The sequence below is a fragment of the Portunus trituberculatus genome, unplaced genomic scaffold (genome assembly GCF_017591435.1).
Source record: "Portunus trituberculatus isolate SZX2019 unplaced genomic scaffold, ASM1759143v1 PGA_scaffold_223__1_contigs__length_158863, whole genome shotgun sequence".
Lineage (NCBI taxonomy): Eukaryota > Metazoa > Arthropoda > Malacostraca > Decapoda > Portunidae > Portunus > Portunus trituberculatus.
Window position 1 is genome coordinate 81,720 of NW_025541391.1, and position 18,281 is coordinate 100,000.

The 18,281-nt window shown below is 42.9% G+C and overlaps 1 protein-coding gene across 1 annotated transcript in view; it reads left to right on the plus strand.

Annotated features, from left to right (window-relative positions):
• Nucleotides 1-324: 324 nt before the first annotated feature.
• Nucleotides 325-18,281, plus strand: part of LOC123500407 (pteridine reductase 1-like) — a 23,587-nt gene continuing 5,630 nt past the window's right edge. Inside the window, exons 1-3 of the mRNA XM_045249125.1 lie at nucleotides 325-448; nucleotides 8,988-9,156; nucleotides 9,339-9,561. Coding sequence (XP_045105060.1) covers nucleotides 418-448; nucleotides 8,988-9,156; nucleotides 9,339-9,561 — 423 coding nt within the window. The 5' untranslated portion in view covers nucleotides 325-417. The remainder of the gene's footprint in view (nucleotides 449-8,987; nucleotides 9,157-9,338; nucleotides 9,562-18,281) is intronic.

The following is an 18,281-nucleotide window of genomic DNA, read 5'->3' on the forward strand; positions in this document are numbered from 1 at the left end:
CTTTGTGCGTCAAGGATACACTGCAATGTTTTATAAGCAACACAATTAATACACAGCAAAACATATATATATATATATATATATATATATATATATATATATATATATATATATATATATATATATATATATATATATATATATATATATATATATATATATATATATATATATATATATATATATATATATATATATATATATTATTTATTTATTTATATTAATTAATTTATTTATTTATATATTTATATATATTGAATATCCCTGTAGTGGGTGCGACAGCGTGTGTGAGGCTAGGGGAGAGTGGGTGGGATAGTGGGATAGCTCTTCCACAACGGCATCCATGTAAGAGTTGTGGAGCCGGTTAGTGAATAGTGTGTGAGCATACTCCAGCACGGAAAGATCTATAGACACACCATGGCGAGTCAGAGCAGTCAGGATGGCGAGAGTAAGTATTATTTTCATGAGTGTTTGCTCTCACGACTGTTAAGATGAATATAGGTGAGGGTATCAGTGGTGGTGCATGGTGACTTATCAGCCGTGAGTGTAGGCGACACTGTGTCAGTGACACACGAAATAAAAGTAAGGAGAGAGAGAGAGAGAGAGAGAGAGAGAGAGAGAGAGAGAGAGAGAGAGAGAGAGATAACTTAAGAACTCATTTAATTTTATTTAAAAAAGGCCTATGATAGTAAATGTGTTTGTGTGTGTGTGTGTGTGTGTGTGTGTGTGTGTGTGTGTGTGTGTGTGTGTGTGTTGATCTGCTGCAGTCTCTGACGATACAGCCAGGCGTTAGCCTACGGAACGAGCTCAGAGCTCATTATTTCCGATCTTCGGATAGGCCTGAGAACAGGCACACACCACACACCGGGACATCAAGGTCACAACTCCTCGATTTACTTCCCGTACCTACTCATTGCTAGGTGAACAGGGGTTACACGTGAAAGGAGACACACCCAAATATCTCCAACCGTGTGTGTGTGTGTGTGTGTGTGTGTTTCAGAAGAGGCGTGATATAATGAAACAGATAGAGGATAAACTGCGAACAATAGAATAGATTTGCATATTTATTAACCCATGGCGCGAAAATGTAAATAATTGAACAAAAATTAGTAAGACCTTCTAGGTGAAGAGAAGAAAGAAAAAGGGAAGAACAGAGAAAAAGAAAAGAATGTCAACCAAAATATCATTCACCACCACTTTCCCCATGATCTCTCAACACAAAACCGCTGTCTCATTTAACCCTGTCAAGGCTGTAATCTTCTCTTTTCCTCTGCACCACACTGCATCATGAACAAGAATTACAATAGACATTGTCATGTAAATGCCCATCACTTTTATTCCGTTCGCAGTTGGGAAGCATCAGGAACGTGACTTCGTATAATACTCGTATTGTTCCATGTAATGATTGGGACCAAGCCCAGCAACGAATTAATACGCATGAATTTATACTGTAGCTGCCTGTCTGAAATGAGTTATGATGCGAATCTTGGCCTCATTTTGTCTTCGGAAGAGAGGGAAATGATTGCACAAAACAGACACCACTTGTTTTAGGTTAGAGTACCAGTGACGAACAACAAAAAATATCAGAAAAAAAGACCAGTTATTTGCCAGTTCCTAAGACTGTTGAACAGGGAAAATCAAATTATGGTCTGGAAACATCCCTCTTGAAAGAGTTCAAATCTTAGGAAGGAGCAAATACAAAAGCAGGTAGGGGGTTCCACAATTTACCACGGAAAGGCATAAATTATTGAGAATTTTTAGTCAACTTTTTTTTTTTTGAGAAAAAAATATAATATAGTGAAGGATAAGGTAGTAGACATTTACCGAAATGATCATTTACTTCCAGCGAGGTCTAATAGCATTAGTGTAGTGGGTGCTGTGGACCTAACATGAGAGCTATTTGTTATCTCGCTGAACGTTTATCTTTGTGTCTAACAACTCAAGATGGCAATCACAGCCTACCGCTCTTTCTACACACAAAACTACATGCACTTACCACAAACACACCCCCCCAGATGGGAACCGCCTTGTCGTGGTGGGGGGCTTGCGTGCCCCTGTGACCTGGCGAGCTAGGCTAGAAGGGGCTTAGGCCCCTGCTCTGCCCTTTCGAGGGGGAGAGGGCTAGTAAGGTCGCCATTAAGGGGCCAGACTAAATGGTTCCTACATAGGCTGCCAGTGGACCAACTGAGCCACCCGCTGGAGGGATCGCCCAATAGGGGCCGTCTTGTGCTGGATGGTTGGGTGTCCAGGCTGGGATGCTTTGGGAGAAGGATCTTAGGTCTGTTGTGGACAAACATTCGTATCATGTCGGGCTTGTTTTTAAAACGACTGGTCCGCATGAAAACGAGGTACCCCGACCACGGCAGCCAGCTCTCCCTCCCATTGTAGTCCCAGTAGCTGGTTTCCCTTGCCCCTGGAGCCATTTTTTTTTGTAACTTTATATATATGGTGAAACACAAAAAACTATCAGGTTCTTGTGAGGTGGCTGACCTGGCCCGCGAGACGTCATCTTCAGGTCTGAGTGGGAAGGAGGATTCCCCTCCACAAGAGCCTTCCTCAGCAGTCTCCTGTTCTAATAGTTCTTCTGAGGGACGTATTTCTGCTGCATATGACTCCCTTGTAAATGTTAACCCATCATTTTCTTATCACGCCTTGCACTCACTTCTCAAGGTGTTTGGCACGGTTCTTCGCATTCGACTTGTTTATGATAAGGAGTTTCCTTCTAACCGCTGCTATGTAACTTTTCTGTCATGTGATGAAGCCCGTCTGGCTTATGAACATGTAGCATCCCTGCACCTTGCTGGCTCTGGCTTTTAGACAAAACTTCTCCACTCTCTCTCGGACAGTGACACGGACTATATCCCAAATATTTTTGGCAACTATTCAGAGAATTCAATTCCTGAAGTCCGCAAAATCCCGCCTCCACGTTGGTTTGTGGCCTACTACAGAAATGGACGCGGTAATTTCATCCTCGCCTCCCAGTACTTGTCCAAAGAGATCGGCACGATTCTTGAGGGAAACCTCAAGAAATACGGGAAGGGGGTGTTAGTGCGAACAAAATATATCACGCAGGCAATGATGTTGCAACATCTATCATGTCCTTCTGACAGCATGTTTGAGATTATAAAGGCACATCCCACCTTTAATTACAGTAAAGGTTGTGTGTACAGTCAGGATCTTTATGAATTCCATGATGAGGAAATACTAGCAATGTGTCCTAGCTCTGTCCAACAGGTGACAAAGATGAGGAACTCCTCCAACATGGTCCTCCTCACCTTTTTGGTTCCACCCTTCCTGACCGTGTTAATATCGGACCTATTAATCTTAGGGTGAGGCGCTTTGTTTCTCGTCCTCTTCAGTGTTTCCTGTGTTACGGTACGGCCATAGCAAAAGCTCCTGCAAAGAAGCTTCTCGATGTGGTAATTGCTCTGCACTAGACTCTCATTCTGGGGAGCATTGCAATGCTGCTGCTTATTGTTTTCATTGCCGTGATACTCACCAAGTACGTTCCAGGCAATGCCCTAGGTATCGCCTGGAGCAGGACATTCTACAGCTAACTAATAGACAGTTTATTAGCCTCGGTATCGCCCGCCGTGAACTCCTGTACCGCCAGAAGGACGGTACTGGTGCGACATCTTATGCTTCATTGGCCGCTCGCTCTTCAGTTGAGTCTGCCGGTCCGAAGACAACTCCTCTGCTACCTCTCGCTCTGTTGGGGCGGGTGGTCCTGTTCATTGGCCAATAGGTTTGCCTTTTGTCCAATGACTCGGTTGAGTCATCTCTTAGAAGTGACGAGAAAAATACGGACTTGACCAAAGTAACCCATGTAGTAGATGTCCATTTGCCACCTGTATCGCCTAAGCCTTTGAAGGGCCTGACCAAACGGCACCGCGGCTCTGCGGAGTCGATAGATTTAGCTCAGCCTAAACAGTCTAAGGTTTCTCCCGGTGCACGTGATCGTGAGTCCTCCAGGGACCGCTCTGCAATGGTAGCTCCAGTTGTTTCTGTCCAGCCTCCTGTGACGCCCTCCGTCTCAGATCGGGCTTCTTGTGATGAGGACGGTCTTAGCATGGAGACGTCCGATGATATTGTCACAGCCGTCCCTCGTGGACCCGCTGTGTCAAAAGTGCAGTCCAGCCTGACCTCGTCCTCCGAGGACCGGTAGAAGTGATGATGGTTCGCATCACTCACCGGCAGGCCGAAAGGCAGCGGTCCAACGACCCGGCACATCACAACTCCTGGTGTCTTCTCGTCGTTTCTTTATTTGTAGTCAGGTCAGTCACGGGCAGCCTCAAAAGGCTCGCCCGTCCACTGTACCCAAATAGTCATCTTCAAGCTTCTATAATGGAACTGTAGAGGCCTTCGTGCCACGTGGGGGGAACTCCGAGCTTTACTGTCGGAGTTCTCTCCAGCCTGTATAGCTCTAGAAGAGACTATGCTAGGTGATAGTACTTATTCTAGTCCTCCTGACTATCATGCCTTTTTTAGCAATCCTTTCCCTGACCAGGGCCACCACGGTGGCACAGCTATTCTAGTCCGTCTGGACTTAACTCTCCCCTTCAGGTAGTTGCTGTTAAAGTCTTTATGGGACGACTGTACACCATTTCCAGTTTATATCTCTCTCCTTGGCTTCCTGTCTCCAGGGGTGAGCTTGACGGCCTGGTGCGTCAACTGACTCCGCTTTTTCTTTTGTTGGGAGATTTTAACGGCCGTCACCCATTGTGGGATGAAGGTACTAGTAATCCTCGTGGGGTTTTAATCGGTACTTTTTTTGAGGATGAGGGATTGGAGGTTTTAAATTCTGGGGATGTTACACATTTCCACGGTCCTACTGGGACTTTTACAGCTATCGATCTTTCTTTGTGTACATCTAATTCTTTCCTTGATTTTAATTGGCGGGTCCTGCCTGATTTACACGGTAGTGACCACTTTCCAATTTTATTACAATCTGTGAACTCTGAGCCACAGTCCCGGCCCCCACGCTGGGTTTTAGACAAGGCAGACTAGCCTCGATTAACAGACCTTAGCTCTTTTATCCGTCCGCTGGCTGACATTTCTAGTTGTGCTGAGGTTGTTGATTATTTTACCGATTTTTATTTCAGTAGCGCTTCAGACAATCCCTAGGACGTCAGGTCGCTTTACTAAGCGTCCCGTTCCTTGGTGGAACGCAGCATGCACTGCAGCGGTGAAAGAGAAACGGGCAGCTTTCTCTCGTCTCCTGCGACATCGTGGGAACCCGCATTGCCTGGAAGCTTTTCGGCGCTGCCGAGCTCAGCCCGCCGCGTTTTGAAAGAGGCACAAAGAGCCTCTTGGAAAGCTTATGTCTCTTCCATTAACGTCCGCACCCTCTTACGGATGTCTTTAACAAAGTCCGCCGAATTGCTGGGAAGTATTCTGCTCCTTCCCCACCAGTTTTGTTGATGTCTGCTGGGCGAACGGTGGCAGACCCTTTGACTGTCGCCGACATCTTCGCGGAGCACTTTGCCAGTGTTACCCCGAGGCATCCTGCAGCCCCAGGCGCACGTCACCGCCAGATAATAGAATCTCTCGGCATAAATTTTTCTTCCACTGGAGGAGTCTTATAATGTCCCCTCTCTGCCTCCGAGTTGCGGACTGCTTTGTCCCAGTGTCATGACTCTTCTCTTGGCCCAGATGATATTCCTTATGCCTTCTTGTGCCACATGTTTGACACTGCTTTTAACTTTTACAATCTTTATAATATGATTTAGCATACTGGTGACTTTCCATCTTCTTGGGCTGTGGCAGTGGTTCTCCCATTTCCGAAGCCTGGGAAAGATAATCTCAGGCTACGAACTACCGTCCTATATCTTTGACATCCTGCATTTGTAAAGTGTTAGAAAAGATGGTAAATGTAAGACTCATGTGGTACTTGGAGAGGGGAAGTACTTGTCATCGGTACAGTACGGCTTCCGAAAGATGAGGTCTACTACTGATGCTCTTTTATCCCTAGAGTCTTCCATTTGTGAGGCCTTCGCTAATCACCACCATCAAGTAACAGTTTTTTGACCTGGAGAAGGCCTACGACACGGCTTGGTGTCATGGCATTTTACAGTCTTTGTTTAATTTTGGCCATCGTGGCCACCTTCCTATTTTTATCCAGCAGTTTTTATCCAGACGTTTTTACGGGTTCGAGTGGGAGTGTTCTCTCTGATGCTACTGCTCTAAATGATGGTGTCCCACAGGAAGTATTCTTAGTGTTACACTATTCGCAGTCGCAATAAATGGTGTTATTGATACTCTCCCAGATGGCATTCACAGCTCTTTATATGTTGATGATTTATGTATTTCTTTGCTGCTGCTAGGATGTCACTGATTGAGCGCAAGCTCCAACTGGCGATCAATAGGGTGTCCAGTTGGGCCAACATGAACGGTTTTCGATTCTCCACCTCGAAGACCGTAGCCATGCATTTTTGTCGCAACCGTGGTGTCCATCCAGACCCGGATTTATACCTCGCCAATAGACGCCTCTCATGCGTGGAGGCGACTCGATATCTTGGCCTTTTATTTGACAACCGTCTCACCTGGGTTCCCCATTTCCGTTCTCTTAAGGCGTCTTGTCGGCAGGCATTATCCCTTCTTCGGGTTTTAAGTCACACCTCTTGGGGTGCGGACAGGGACACGTTGCTGCTGCTTCACCGTACACTCATACTTCCCAAGCTGGAATACGGCTGTGAGATCTACTCATCCGCAACGGATGCACGACTACGCACGCTTGACCCCGTGCATCATGCTGGGGTCCGCTTGGCTACAGGTGCATTTCGGACATCTCCAATACCTAGCCTTCTAGTGGATGCTGGTTTCTGGCCGCTCGACCTCCGGCGCCAGTCTTCGATGCTCCGGTGTTGGTTTCGCACCCACCGTCTTCCTGATTCTGTCCCTGTGTGTCAATGTTGCGGGACTCGCGTTCGCAGGCGTATGTCACTCGACCGAGTCTCCCTAAACCTTTTGGCCTTAGAGTTGCAAATCTCATGGCGGAGTTATCTATCGACCCCACTCCTGTGTACTTTTTCCGGCTCCCACGAGTCGGTTATTGGCAGCTTCCTGTTATCTCATTATGCCCTGCCATGGATGGCAAGAAGGATTTTCTGCCAGCTCTGTCCCACACACGGTTTTTAGAACACTTTTTTATGCATTCTGATGATATCCCTGTTTTTACTGATGGCTCCAAATCCGACGCAGGCGTTGGATTTAGTGTGGTTTTCCCCTCTTTTTATCGGTTCGGCAGCCTTCTTTCAGTGGCATAGTCCTAGCTTTACAAATATTTTTTACTTTACCGGTTTCGTCTTTCACAATTTTTAGTGTTGCAGTGCTCTTACTTCTCTCTCTTGCACTATATCCTTTAACCCTTTGGTTTGATTAGCCCTGGAGTGGCTATACCTTCTTACACAACGAGGATATCGTGTTGGGTTCTGTTGGGTCCTTGGTCACGTTGGTTTCCAGGGAATGAACACGCAGATAGCCTTGCTAAAGAGGGAGCAAGTCGCGCTCCATCTCCTGCCTCTGTTCCGTTTCGAGATGTCTTTCCTCTAATTCATGAGGCAGTTGCAGGAATTTGGCAGAGAAGATGGCTAACGGGGGTCGCAACCTCGAAAATGGGAGAGATCACTACTTCCTCTATCCCTCACAGACTTTTTTGGCGCGACTGCGTATAGGTCACACGTACCTTACACAAAGGTACCTGTTGACCAGGGACCCTCAACCTTACTGTGATGACTGCCTGGTGCCGCTTACCATGCGGCACCTATTGGTAGAGAGCCCTAGTTTGATAAAGTTACGTCACCGCTACCTCTACCGCTGTCGCGGTAGAGATAGCGGTGTCTATTATATCTCAACGGTCCTTGGACCAGAGTGCCTGGCCCAAGGCCATGACGTTTTTAGATTTTTGGGAGAAGCTGGCCTTTTCCCAAAGCTATGAATTTTATCCTTATTTTATTATATATTTTAATATTTTATTTAGTTTCCTTTTGCATAAAAAAAAAAAAAAATAGACAACGCAACATCAAAACAGATAATGTTAAAATAGCAACAGAAGACAGCAAGAGATGGAACACTGTGGCAATGAGAAGGGGTGAAGGCAATCATTAAGAGGAGGTGATAAGATGAAATAGTTTTCATTCCATCGTGTCAAAAAGAGCAGTATGCTAGGATCTCTTAATTAACTCGTGTGATCCATAACCCATACATGGATGGATAAGGTTCCTCTACAGAGTTAGCAGAGGGTGAGTGAGAAAAACTATCAGAAATTGCTTAGAATATCCAACTTCATAGAAATTTTTAACTAGATATATGTGATGTTTCCAGTTGAGGTTATCTCAAGTACAGGGCAGACTAAGGATGTTCAGCGTTAAGTAGGAGGGAAGCTGAGAGTAAAGGACATACTGAGAATGTTCAGTGTAGAAGTGGAGGGCAGTTGAGTGTCGTTAAAGTAAAGGTGAGATTTATCTAGAACGCTGTGTTGACTTGATAGATAAAGGAATTGACTTTTTGAGGCATTGGACAATACCTAGTTTGTGTTATCCTTATCAGAAATTGTGAAAAGTTCTTGAGATTTTCAAGCTTCATCTATCAAAATTTTAGCTGAAAATCATTTAATAGAAAAATATAGATTACCAAAATTGTATAAGGCTGTCCTTTTTTAAGTATACAGGACAACTAGATAGTAAAGAGGACAGATTATCTTTAAGTTAACAGACAGTGGTAACTCTAGTCATCAGTCACCAAGGAAACATTCAGAATATTAAAAATTATGTAAAATTATAATCATACATTCTTACCTTTTTCATGTAACTTTCACACTTGTATCACAGGAAATATCTTCAGTGTTTTTTTACAAAAATATATAATTTATTGGAGATAGTTTGATAAAAGACTCATCTTTCTCATTAATGACTGCTGGGTAATGTCCATGTTATATTTATATCAAATTAAGCCATTCCTTATTTTGATCTTATTATTTTGTGTTCCAGGGCAGGGCATCTGTCAATGGGCCTTGGGACATGTGGCCATGGTGACAGGTGCAGGGCAGCGAGTGGGAAAGGCTATTGCTGCCAGCCTCCACAAGAGAGGTTACACAGTTGCCATCCACTACAATGAATCAAAGGACGAAGCTATTTCATTCATGGCAGAATTAAACAGGTTTGCTTATTCTTAAGATTCCTGCTATTAATTTCATAATGGAGTTATATACATGCAAAAATTAATGCCTGACATCAAATTTGAAGGTTTATTTGATGTCAAATTTATGTATGACATCAGGCCTTGCAATCTGTGTGATGTCAGACTTATGTTCTACATAAAACTTTGTTGTCTGTCTGAAGCATCCGCAAGAACAGCGCTTATGCGTTCCATGCAGACCTGTCAAGCAATGTGAGAGAGAGAGCTGGTCAGCTGTTGGCTGAGGTGGTAGAGAAGTGGGGAAGACTTGACCTCCTAGTGAACAGTGCTGCCATCTACTATGCAACACCAATTGCAGAGACAACAGAGGAACAATGGGATAAACTGTTGGATCTAAATGCAAAAGCTCCATATTTCATGATTCAGGTACTATGAAAAATCGCTGCAGTATTTCTTTTCGCGAGTTCAAGAAACACGCACTGATGTACTACAAAAAAAAAAAAAAAAAAAATCACTATCTTTCTTCCTCTCCTCTCACATCCTTTCTATAAATAATCTATACAACTTATGTGTCATTAAAAGTTTGTGTTTTTAACAACTTCATTTTCCTTTCTTTCTTTCTTATTTTATGGAAGACAATCTTGTCATTCACTCTATGGCCAAGATATAAAAAACAAAAGTACCACCAGCAGGCAAGAGCATTTCACCTTTGCAGGATGTAGAACATTTGTGCTGAGAAAGACTTTATCTGGGTAGCTAGGAATGGCTGCGGCTTCAACTTAAAGAGAGTGTAAGACACACTTTCCCCTAGGTCTATTTATTACATAACAATATGCAAGTCACCTTACAAGACAGTCTCAGCACACAGGAAGGCACAAGATTAACCATACACTGACACTACCACAGTCAGTCAGTCAGTCTCACATGCACACTCTACTCACAAGGACGCAATTCTCCTTCCCTTCCTCTTACTCATACATCTTGCCTTGTCACAGTCTCAGTGCTCACTACTTAGTGCCACAAGTACATCAAACCCTGCCTACCATGTCATCACCACTGCCAGACAATATCTAATTACACTTATAATAGCTTGTTACACAAGTCACACTGACAATGTAATTGGTACTTTCAAATTACTTATTCACTCACAAAATGATAATTAGATGGTATCATAGAACAATTATTCCATGGTTATCTAACCCTCACACATTAAAGCTAGTTGTGATCTCGTTGAGTGTTTCCCTTTGTGTCTCACAACTCAAGGGGGTAGTCACAACCTACCCTCTAAAGACAGCTCTCATTCTTCACACAAGACTACATGCACTTACCACACGTACACCCTTCACTCCAAATCAAAATTTAAAAGAAAAATGGGACCCCAAATAAACAACGCCTCAGGTCCCCTCTGGGAGGGACCAAAAATGTCCCCAGGTCGGACACCTCTCCTGTTGAAGACCACAAATGCCTTGACACCTCCCTCAACTTTTTCTACATTAACTTCTGCAACATTCGCGGTCTTAGATCTAATTTTCAATCTGTGGAACACCACCTCTCCTCTACTAAACCTCATCTTCTTTTCCTCACCGAAACACAGCTGTCTGAGGCAACTGACAGTAGCCCTTCTCTGTTCCTCCTACTTTCTCTATTCTCATTTTCATTCCAAAGCTGGATGTTGCGTCTATGTACGCAACGACTTAACTTGCTCTCGTGCCCACGCTCTTGAGTCTTCCGAATTTTCCACCATCTGGCTACGACTTAACAGTCACTCTCAAACTAAATTCATCTGTGCTGTTTATCTCTCCCTAACTCTTCTGACTATAGTAATTTCTTCGACTACTTAACTTCTAAAGTGGAGCACATTCTGTCCCTCTACCCTTTCGCTGAGATTTCCATTCTTGGAGATTTCAATGTTCACCACCAGCTTTGGCTTTCCTCTCCCTTCACTGACCACCCTGGTGAACTAGCCTTCAACTTTGCTATCCTCCATGACCTAGAGCAACTGGTGCAACACCCTACTCGTATTCCTGACCGTCTTGGAGACACGCCCAACATTCTTGATCTCTTCCTCACCTCTAACCCTTCTGCTTATGCTGTCACCCTTTCATCTCCGTTGGGCTCCTCCGATCACAATCTCATTTCTGTATCTTGTCCTATTTTTCCAATCCCTCCGCAGGATCCCCAAAGCGAAGGTGCCTCTGGCGTTTTGCCTCTGCCAGTTGGGGGACCTGAGGAGGTATTATGCTGATTTTCCTGGAATGATTATTGCTTCCGTGTCAGAGACCCATCTCTTTGTGCTGAACGCATAACAGAGGTGTTAGTATCTGGCATGGAGGCGTACATTCCTCATTCTTTTCTCAACCTAAACCTTCTAAACCTTGGTTTAACTCAGCCTGTTCTCGTGCTATACATGATAGAGGTTGCCCACAAAAGGTACTTGAGCCTTCCATCTCCTGAATCTCATGCACTTTATATCTCTGCCCGGAATCATGCCAAGTCTGTTCTTCAACTTGCCAAACACTCTTTCATAAATAGGAAATGTCAAAATCTTTCAAACTCAAACTCTCCTCGTGACTTCTGGCATCTAGCCAAAAACATCTCAAATAACTTCACTTCTTCATCTTTCCCTCCTTTATTTCATCCTGATGGCACCACTGCCATCTCTTCTGTCTCTAAAGCTGAACTCTTTTCTCAAACCTTTGCTCACAACTCCACCTTGGACGATTCTGGGCTTGTCCTCCCTCTCCTCCTCCCTCTGACTATTTCATGTCTACAATCAAAATTCTTCGTAATGATGTTTTCCATGCCCTTGCTGGCCTAAACCCTCGGAAGGCTTATGGACCTGATGGGGTCCCTCCTATTGTTCTCAAAAACTGTGCTTCTGTGCTTGCACCTTGCCTGGCCAAACTCTTCCAACTTTGTCTATCGACTTCTACCTTTCCTTCCTGCTGGAAGTTCGCCTACATTCAGCCTGTTCCTAAAAGGGTGACCGTTCTAACCCCTCAAACTACCGTCCTATAGCTTTAATCTCTTGCTTGTCTAAAGTTTTTGAATCTATCCTGAATAGGAAGATTCTCAAACATCTGTCACTTCACAATCTTCTGTCTGATCGCCAGTATGGCTTCCGTCAAGGTCGCTCTACTGGTGATCTTCTGGCTTTCCTTACTGAGTCTTGGTCATCCTCTTTTAGAGATTTCGGTGAAACTTTTGCTGTTGCGTTAGACATATCAAAAGCTTTTGATAGAGTCTGGCATAAAGCTTTGATTTCAAAACTGCCCTCTTACGGCTTCTATCCTTCTCTCTGCAACTTTATCTCAAGTTTCCTTTCCGACCGCTCTATTGCTGCTGTGGTAGACGGCTACTGTTCTTCTCCTAAACCTATTAATAGTGGTGTTCCTCAGGGTTCTGTCCTGTCACCCACTCTCTTTCTATTATTCATTAATGACCTTCTTAACCAAACTTCTTGCCCTATCCACTCCTACGCTGATGATACCACCCTACATCTTTCCACGTTCTTTCAGAGACGTCCAACCCTTCAGGAAATTAACAGATCACGCGGGGACGCCACGGAACGCCTGACTTCCGATCTTTCTAAAATTTCCGATTGGGGCAGAGAAAATCTAGTAGTTTTCAATGCCTCAAAAACTCAATTCCTCCATCTATCAACTCGACACAACCTTCCAGACAACTATCCCCTCTTCTTCAATGACACTCAACTGTCTCCCTCTTCCACAATGAATATCCTCGGTCTGTCCTTTGCTCATAATCTTAACTGGAAACTTCACATCTCATCTCTTGCTAAAACAGCTTCTATGAAGTTAGGTGTTCTGAGGCGTCTCCGCCAGTTTTCTCGCCCTCCAACTGCTTACTCTGTATAAGGGCCTTATCCGTCCCTGTATGGAGTACTCTTCGCATGTTTGGGGGTTCCAGTCACACAGCTTTGCTTGATAGGGTGGAATCAGCTCTTCGTCTCATCAACTCCCCTCCTCTGACTAACTGTCTTCAGTCTCTTTCTCACCGCCGAAATGTTGCATCCCTTTCTATATTTTATCGCTATTTTCATGGTAACTGTTCTACTGATCTTGCTAACTGCATGCCTCCCCTCCTCCTGCGGCCACGCTGCACAAGGCTTTCTTCTTCCTCTCATCCCTATTCTGTCCAACTCTCTAATGCAAGAGTTAACCAGTACGCTCAATCATTCATCCCTTTCACTGGTAAACTCTGGAACTCCCTCCCTGCATCTGTATTTCCAAATTCCTACAACTTGTCTTCTTTTAAGAGGGAGGTATCGAGGCATTTGCTCCCCTAATTCTGGCTGACGGTTTTGGCACTTTTGTACTCTTTGGAGAGCCAGCGCTCAAGTGGGCTTTTTCTAACTTTCTTTTTTTGTGCCCTTGGCTGGCCCTCTTCCCTACGTAAAAAAAAAAAAAAATAAAATGTCAAGACCGATCTTCAGGTAGGACTGAGACCACATCAACACACAACACACACCGGAGGCCACAACCCCTCGAGTTACATCCCGTACCTATTTACTGCTAGGTGAACAGGGCTACACATTAAGAGGCTTGCCCACTTGCCTCGCCGCTTGCCGATTGTGAGTCGAGCGTGATAACCACTACACTACGCGGTGTGTGTGTGTGTGTGTGTGTGTGTGTGTGTGTGTGTTTACCTAGTTGTATTTACCTAGTTATATTGTACAGGGTTCGAGTGGGACTCATAGTGTCCTGTCTCCATATCTCCATTTATCTAATTTTTCCTAAAAGTTATGCACACTATGAGCTGTAACATCTTCATTATCCAGTGCATTTCATTTTTCCACCATTTATACACTGTTATTAGGTCATCACGTTCTCTTCTATTTTATAAGGTTGGCAGTCCTATTTCCTTCAGTCGTTCTTCATATGTGAGGTCCTTTAATTCCAGCACCATCTTTGTAGCAATCTTCTGTATCCTTTGCAATTTTCTTTTATCTTTTTTAAAGCTCAGAGACCATACTACTGCTGCATATTCCAGTATAAGGTGTATCATGCTTGTGATGATATTTTTCATCATATCTTTATCCATGTAATGAAATGTCACTCTTATATTATTAGTCAACATTTTATATGATAGTCAAAATATTTTGCTTATGTGTTTTTTCAGGGCTCATATTTTCCTGTATGATCACTCCCAGATCTTTTTCCTCTTTAATCTTCATCATGTATTCTTCTCCCATCAAATAGTTCCATACTGGTGTTCTCTTACTCTTTTCTAGTTCCATTTTGTGACATTTCTTGGTATTAAACTCCAGTTTCCATTTCTTGTTCCACTCATAGATCTTGTTTATATCTTCCTGTAACAGCAGACAGTCCTCTCTGGTTTTGATAATTCTTAGCAGCTTCGTATCATCCGTGAATACAAGTGTGTAACTGTTTATCCCAAAGTAAATGTCGTTGACATAAATCTAAAACATAGTGGGGGCTAAATCACTTGTGGCACTCGACTAGTTTCTTTACCCCAAGATGAGTATGTATCACAGTTCTTATTTCCCTATCCTTCAAATATTTTGTGTCCATTCAAGCAAAGTTCCTCGCAGTCCTCATATGTTCTCTAGTTTCCACATTAGTCTTCCATGAAGGACTTTATCAAAAGCCTTTTTAATATCCAGGTATACTGGTCTTTTTTTCATGAAGGGAAGAAATCCAGCCAAGGGCAAAAAGAAAAAAAAATATACAAAAAGCCCCACTTGAGTGCTGGCATATGCAACTATATTTTTTCTCTTCTTCAAATATATTATTTTCATTGTTACTCCCATTACTTCCACTTTGTCCTCTCCATATTGTACATCCTCCACACATATACTATCACGAACCATTATTAGCACTCCTCCTCCCCCATTTATCCTTCCTGTCTCTCCTCCAGGTATTATATTCCTCCTCTTTAAAGTTGATATGGATTCTTTTTCTCAGTTTTGTTTCAACGATGCACATTACATTCATTTTTTTCTCTATCAAATAATCCCTAACTTCCGATATGCTTGATAACAACTATAAGTCACTCTTCATTTCTTGCGTCCTCCACGATCTCTTCTCTCTCCCTTAGGTACCACTTCTTTAGTCTCATATCCAGAACCCTCCAGTAAAAAATTCTTCTTTTCTATCTTTGTCCTTTTCTCGTTTTTTTTTTTTTTTCCTCAGCTTCACTTCTTAGCACTTTCTCCTTTTCCCTCTCCTCTAAGTTCATATTTTTTATCCCTATATCCTTGTGTTCAATATCATCGCCCTTTCCTAGACATAATTTCCTCTACTGCCACTTGGGATCTCATTCTCACCTTCATTGGTCTCCTACCCTTTTCACTTTATCTTCCTAGCCTGATCACTTCCTCCACCTCCTGGTTTAATCATTGTATGCTATTTTGTACTCATTTGATAACAGTTTTGGCCAATTATCTCTCTTCACGTTCTCTCGTGAATTTATTTGGACTTTTCTTTTCCTTCATCCCAAAAATCACGAAGCTTTTTTTTCTTGCCCACTGCATCCCGCACCAGGTCTTGTTTCTCTTTAACCCCTTACGTGTGATCAGCCTACATATCGGCGGGTCATATTTGAAACTGTAATGGTGATGAGCCAACATAGCAAGAAGAATGTAAAAAACTTACGGTAACAAGTAGCGAGCTGGCGTGAACACCATTGGAAAGAATGTTTTCTGCAGGTCAAGACTGACTATTGTAAACGGGCGTCCACACGGTCGAACAATGTTTGATGGAAAAAACATTGTTACCAATTACCAATGGAAAGCGGAAAAGCTCGTAGAAGGTATTTGGGTCCATTCGCATATAGTTTGTGAAGTCTAATTCATAGCCAGTTCTCAATTCTTGTAAAATGATTGCATGGCTTCCCCTTTCATTTCGTCAACCACTCCTTGCACCATTCCCTTCTTGACACCTCCTTCTCCTCACATAGAACAACAATGATCATTCTGCATAACGCAATTTTCTTGTTCTTGTTTATTGTCTTGTGTACCATGTTAATGATGTACTGCACCAGTCGCCCAAGTCCACACACCGACTTGAATACTTGTGTGTTGCCAACAGACATACCTTCGAACATTATCCATCGGTCTTTGCCTTGTGAACAGAGCAAAAACAGTGATAAACAACCTCATCTGGTACCACTGTTTGTTCCACCTTTCAACGCTTATGACACGGCCGAACCAGAACACTTTGAGAGTCGCCATGATAGTGTCCTGTGTTATTTTAAGAAAAAAATCATCAATAATTCATTGTTTTACTTGGTGAAAAGTTGAAAAATACCAGGAAATGTTTGGCAGGGGGGAAGGAATGTAAAAACAACAATCATACGTAATGGGTTAATAACTTCAATTATAACGACTTTTGTGTTCTCCTAAATTTGATTGTACAACTATGAATTTTATTTTCCTGTGTTATTAGTGTATTATTGTTGGTTGTAAAGTTTAAACAAGGTTAAAGACTTAAGGTAATAACTATTGGGACAATTGATTGTTGGTGTTGGTGGGTTGTTGGTGGCGATGTTAAGGAATGCCACGTAGGCTGGAGTGACGTCAGCAACAAGGGTGGCGGCCGAGGCGACTAGTGACTGGAGCGAGGGAGAGCGGGCAAACCGTCTGCACACCAGAAGACGACACGCACCTCACCACCACCACAGTTAATACCTGTACCCTGCCCGCAGCCAGTTCTCGCCTGTGATTGTGTTGTGGACGGTGTACTGTTGCTCTTACGTGCTAAGTAAAGACAAAAAGCAAAGTTTGTTTCCTTCTCTACTAGTGGCGCTGCTCAACGGCTGCAACGACGCTGGAGCTTCAGTCTTTTACTTCCTTTTTTCAACCTTGCTTGCAAGTCTACCATTTTTGGACTTTCCTACAGTAACCATGAATGCCTCTGGAACAATGCTACCACCATGGAAGCAGGAACTTTACGTGATTTGTGGCATAATTCTTTGCTGTTATAATGGTGACTGCAGCCACGAAAGTAAACATCCAGTACGACAGTGCTTCCTTGTTCAGCTTGCGACTCTCACTGGACTCACCTCTACCTGCAGTATTCATCAGTAATGTAAGAAGACTACAAGAACTACAGGCAAATCACAAGGAGAAGGTATACTCAGATAATTAAACAGCAAGAAAGCACAGCAAGCGATGAAGAGGGTGGCGCAGCGGTGTACGAGTGAGAACGAGGAGACGTGGCATGAAGACCCCACTGCCATCCATCACCTTTGGTAACATACGCTCAATTAGAAATAAAATGGATGAGTTATGTACCAACTGTAAGTTTATCCAAGAATATAGAGACAATGCAGTAATTGCCCTCACGGAAACCTGGCTGCAAGATCTGAATGCAGACAGTACAGTGATTATTGACGGATTTGTATTGGTACGGTCTGACAAGAAAGGTGTTGATAAGGACCGAGGGGGTGGGGTTGCTGCTTACATTAATGAGAAATGGTGCTCACAAATCAGTGTTAACGAATTCTACTGTGACAATAATATAGAGTACTTAGCGTTTACCTGTCGTCCCTTTTATTTGCCACGTGAATTTAACAAGATAAATGTAGTACTTGTGTATATACCCCCGGATGCGGATTATTCTATAGCAGCTGTTTTATTTATTTATTTATTTATTTATTTATTTTTTTTTTTTTTAGAAAACTGTTACAAAGTGTCAAAATGAAAGCCCAAACAGTGCAGTAATTGTTTTAGGAAATTTTAATCATTGCGATTTTCAAGGAAAAGTTCCCACGTATGAACAAACAGTAAATTGTACCACTAGAAGTAATGCGACACTAGACAAGATGTACTGCAATATTAAGGAAGGGTATAAAGTTTTCCAAAGACCAAACATTATAAATGACGACCACAACATGTTATACTGCGTACCTACATATAAAAAACAATTACTGAAAAGAGTGAAACCGAAAGAAATTGAGATTAGAAAATGGGATAATAACAGCATGGAACAACTACAAGCATGTTTTGACTGGACAGACTGGTCTGTCGTCATAGAAAATGGTACCGACATATATACTAATCTAGACACTTTTAATGCATATTTCCACTTTTGCTTTAATATGATCATCCCAACTAAGAAAATAAAGATATATCTAAACAATAAACCATGGATTAAAAAAAAAAA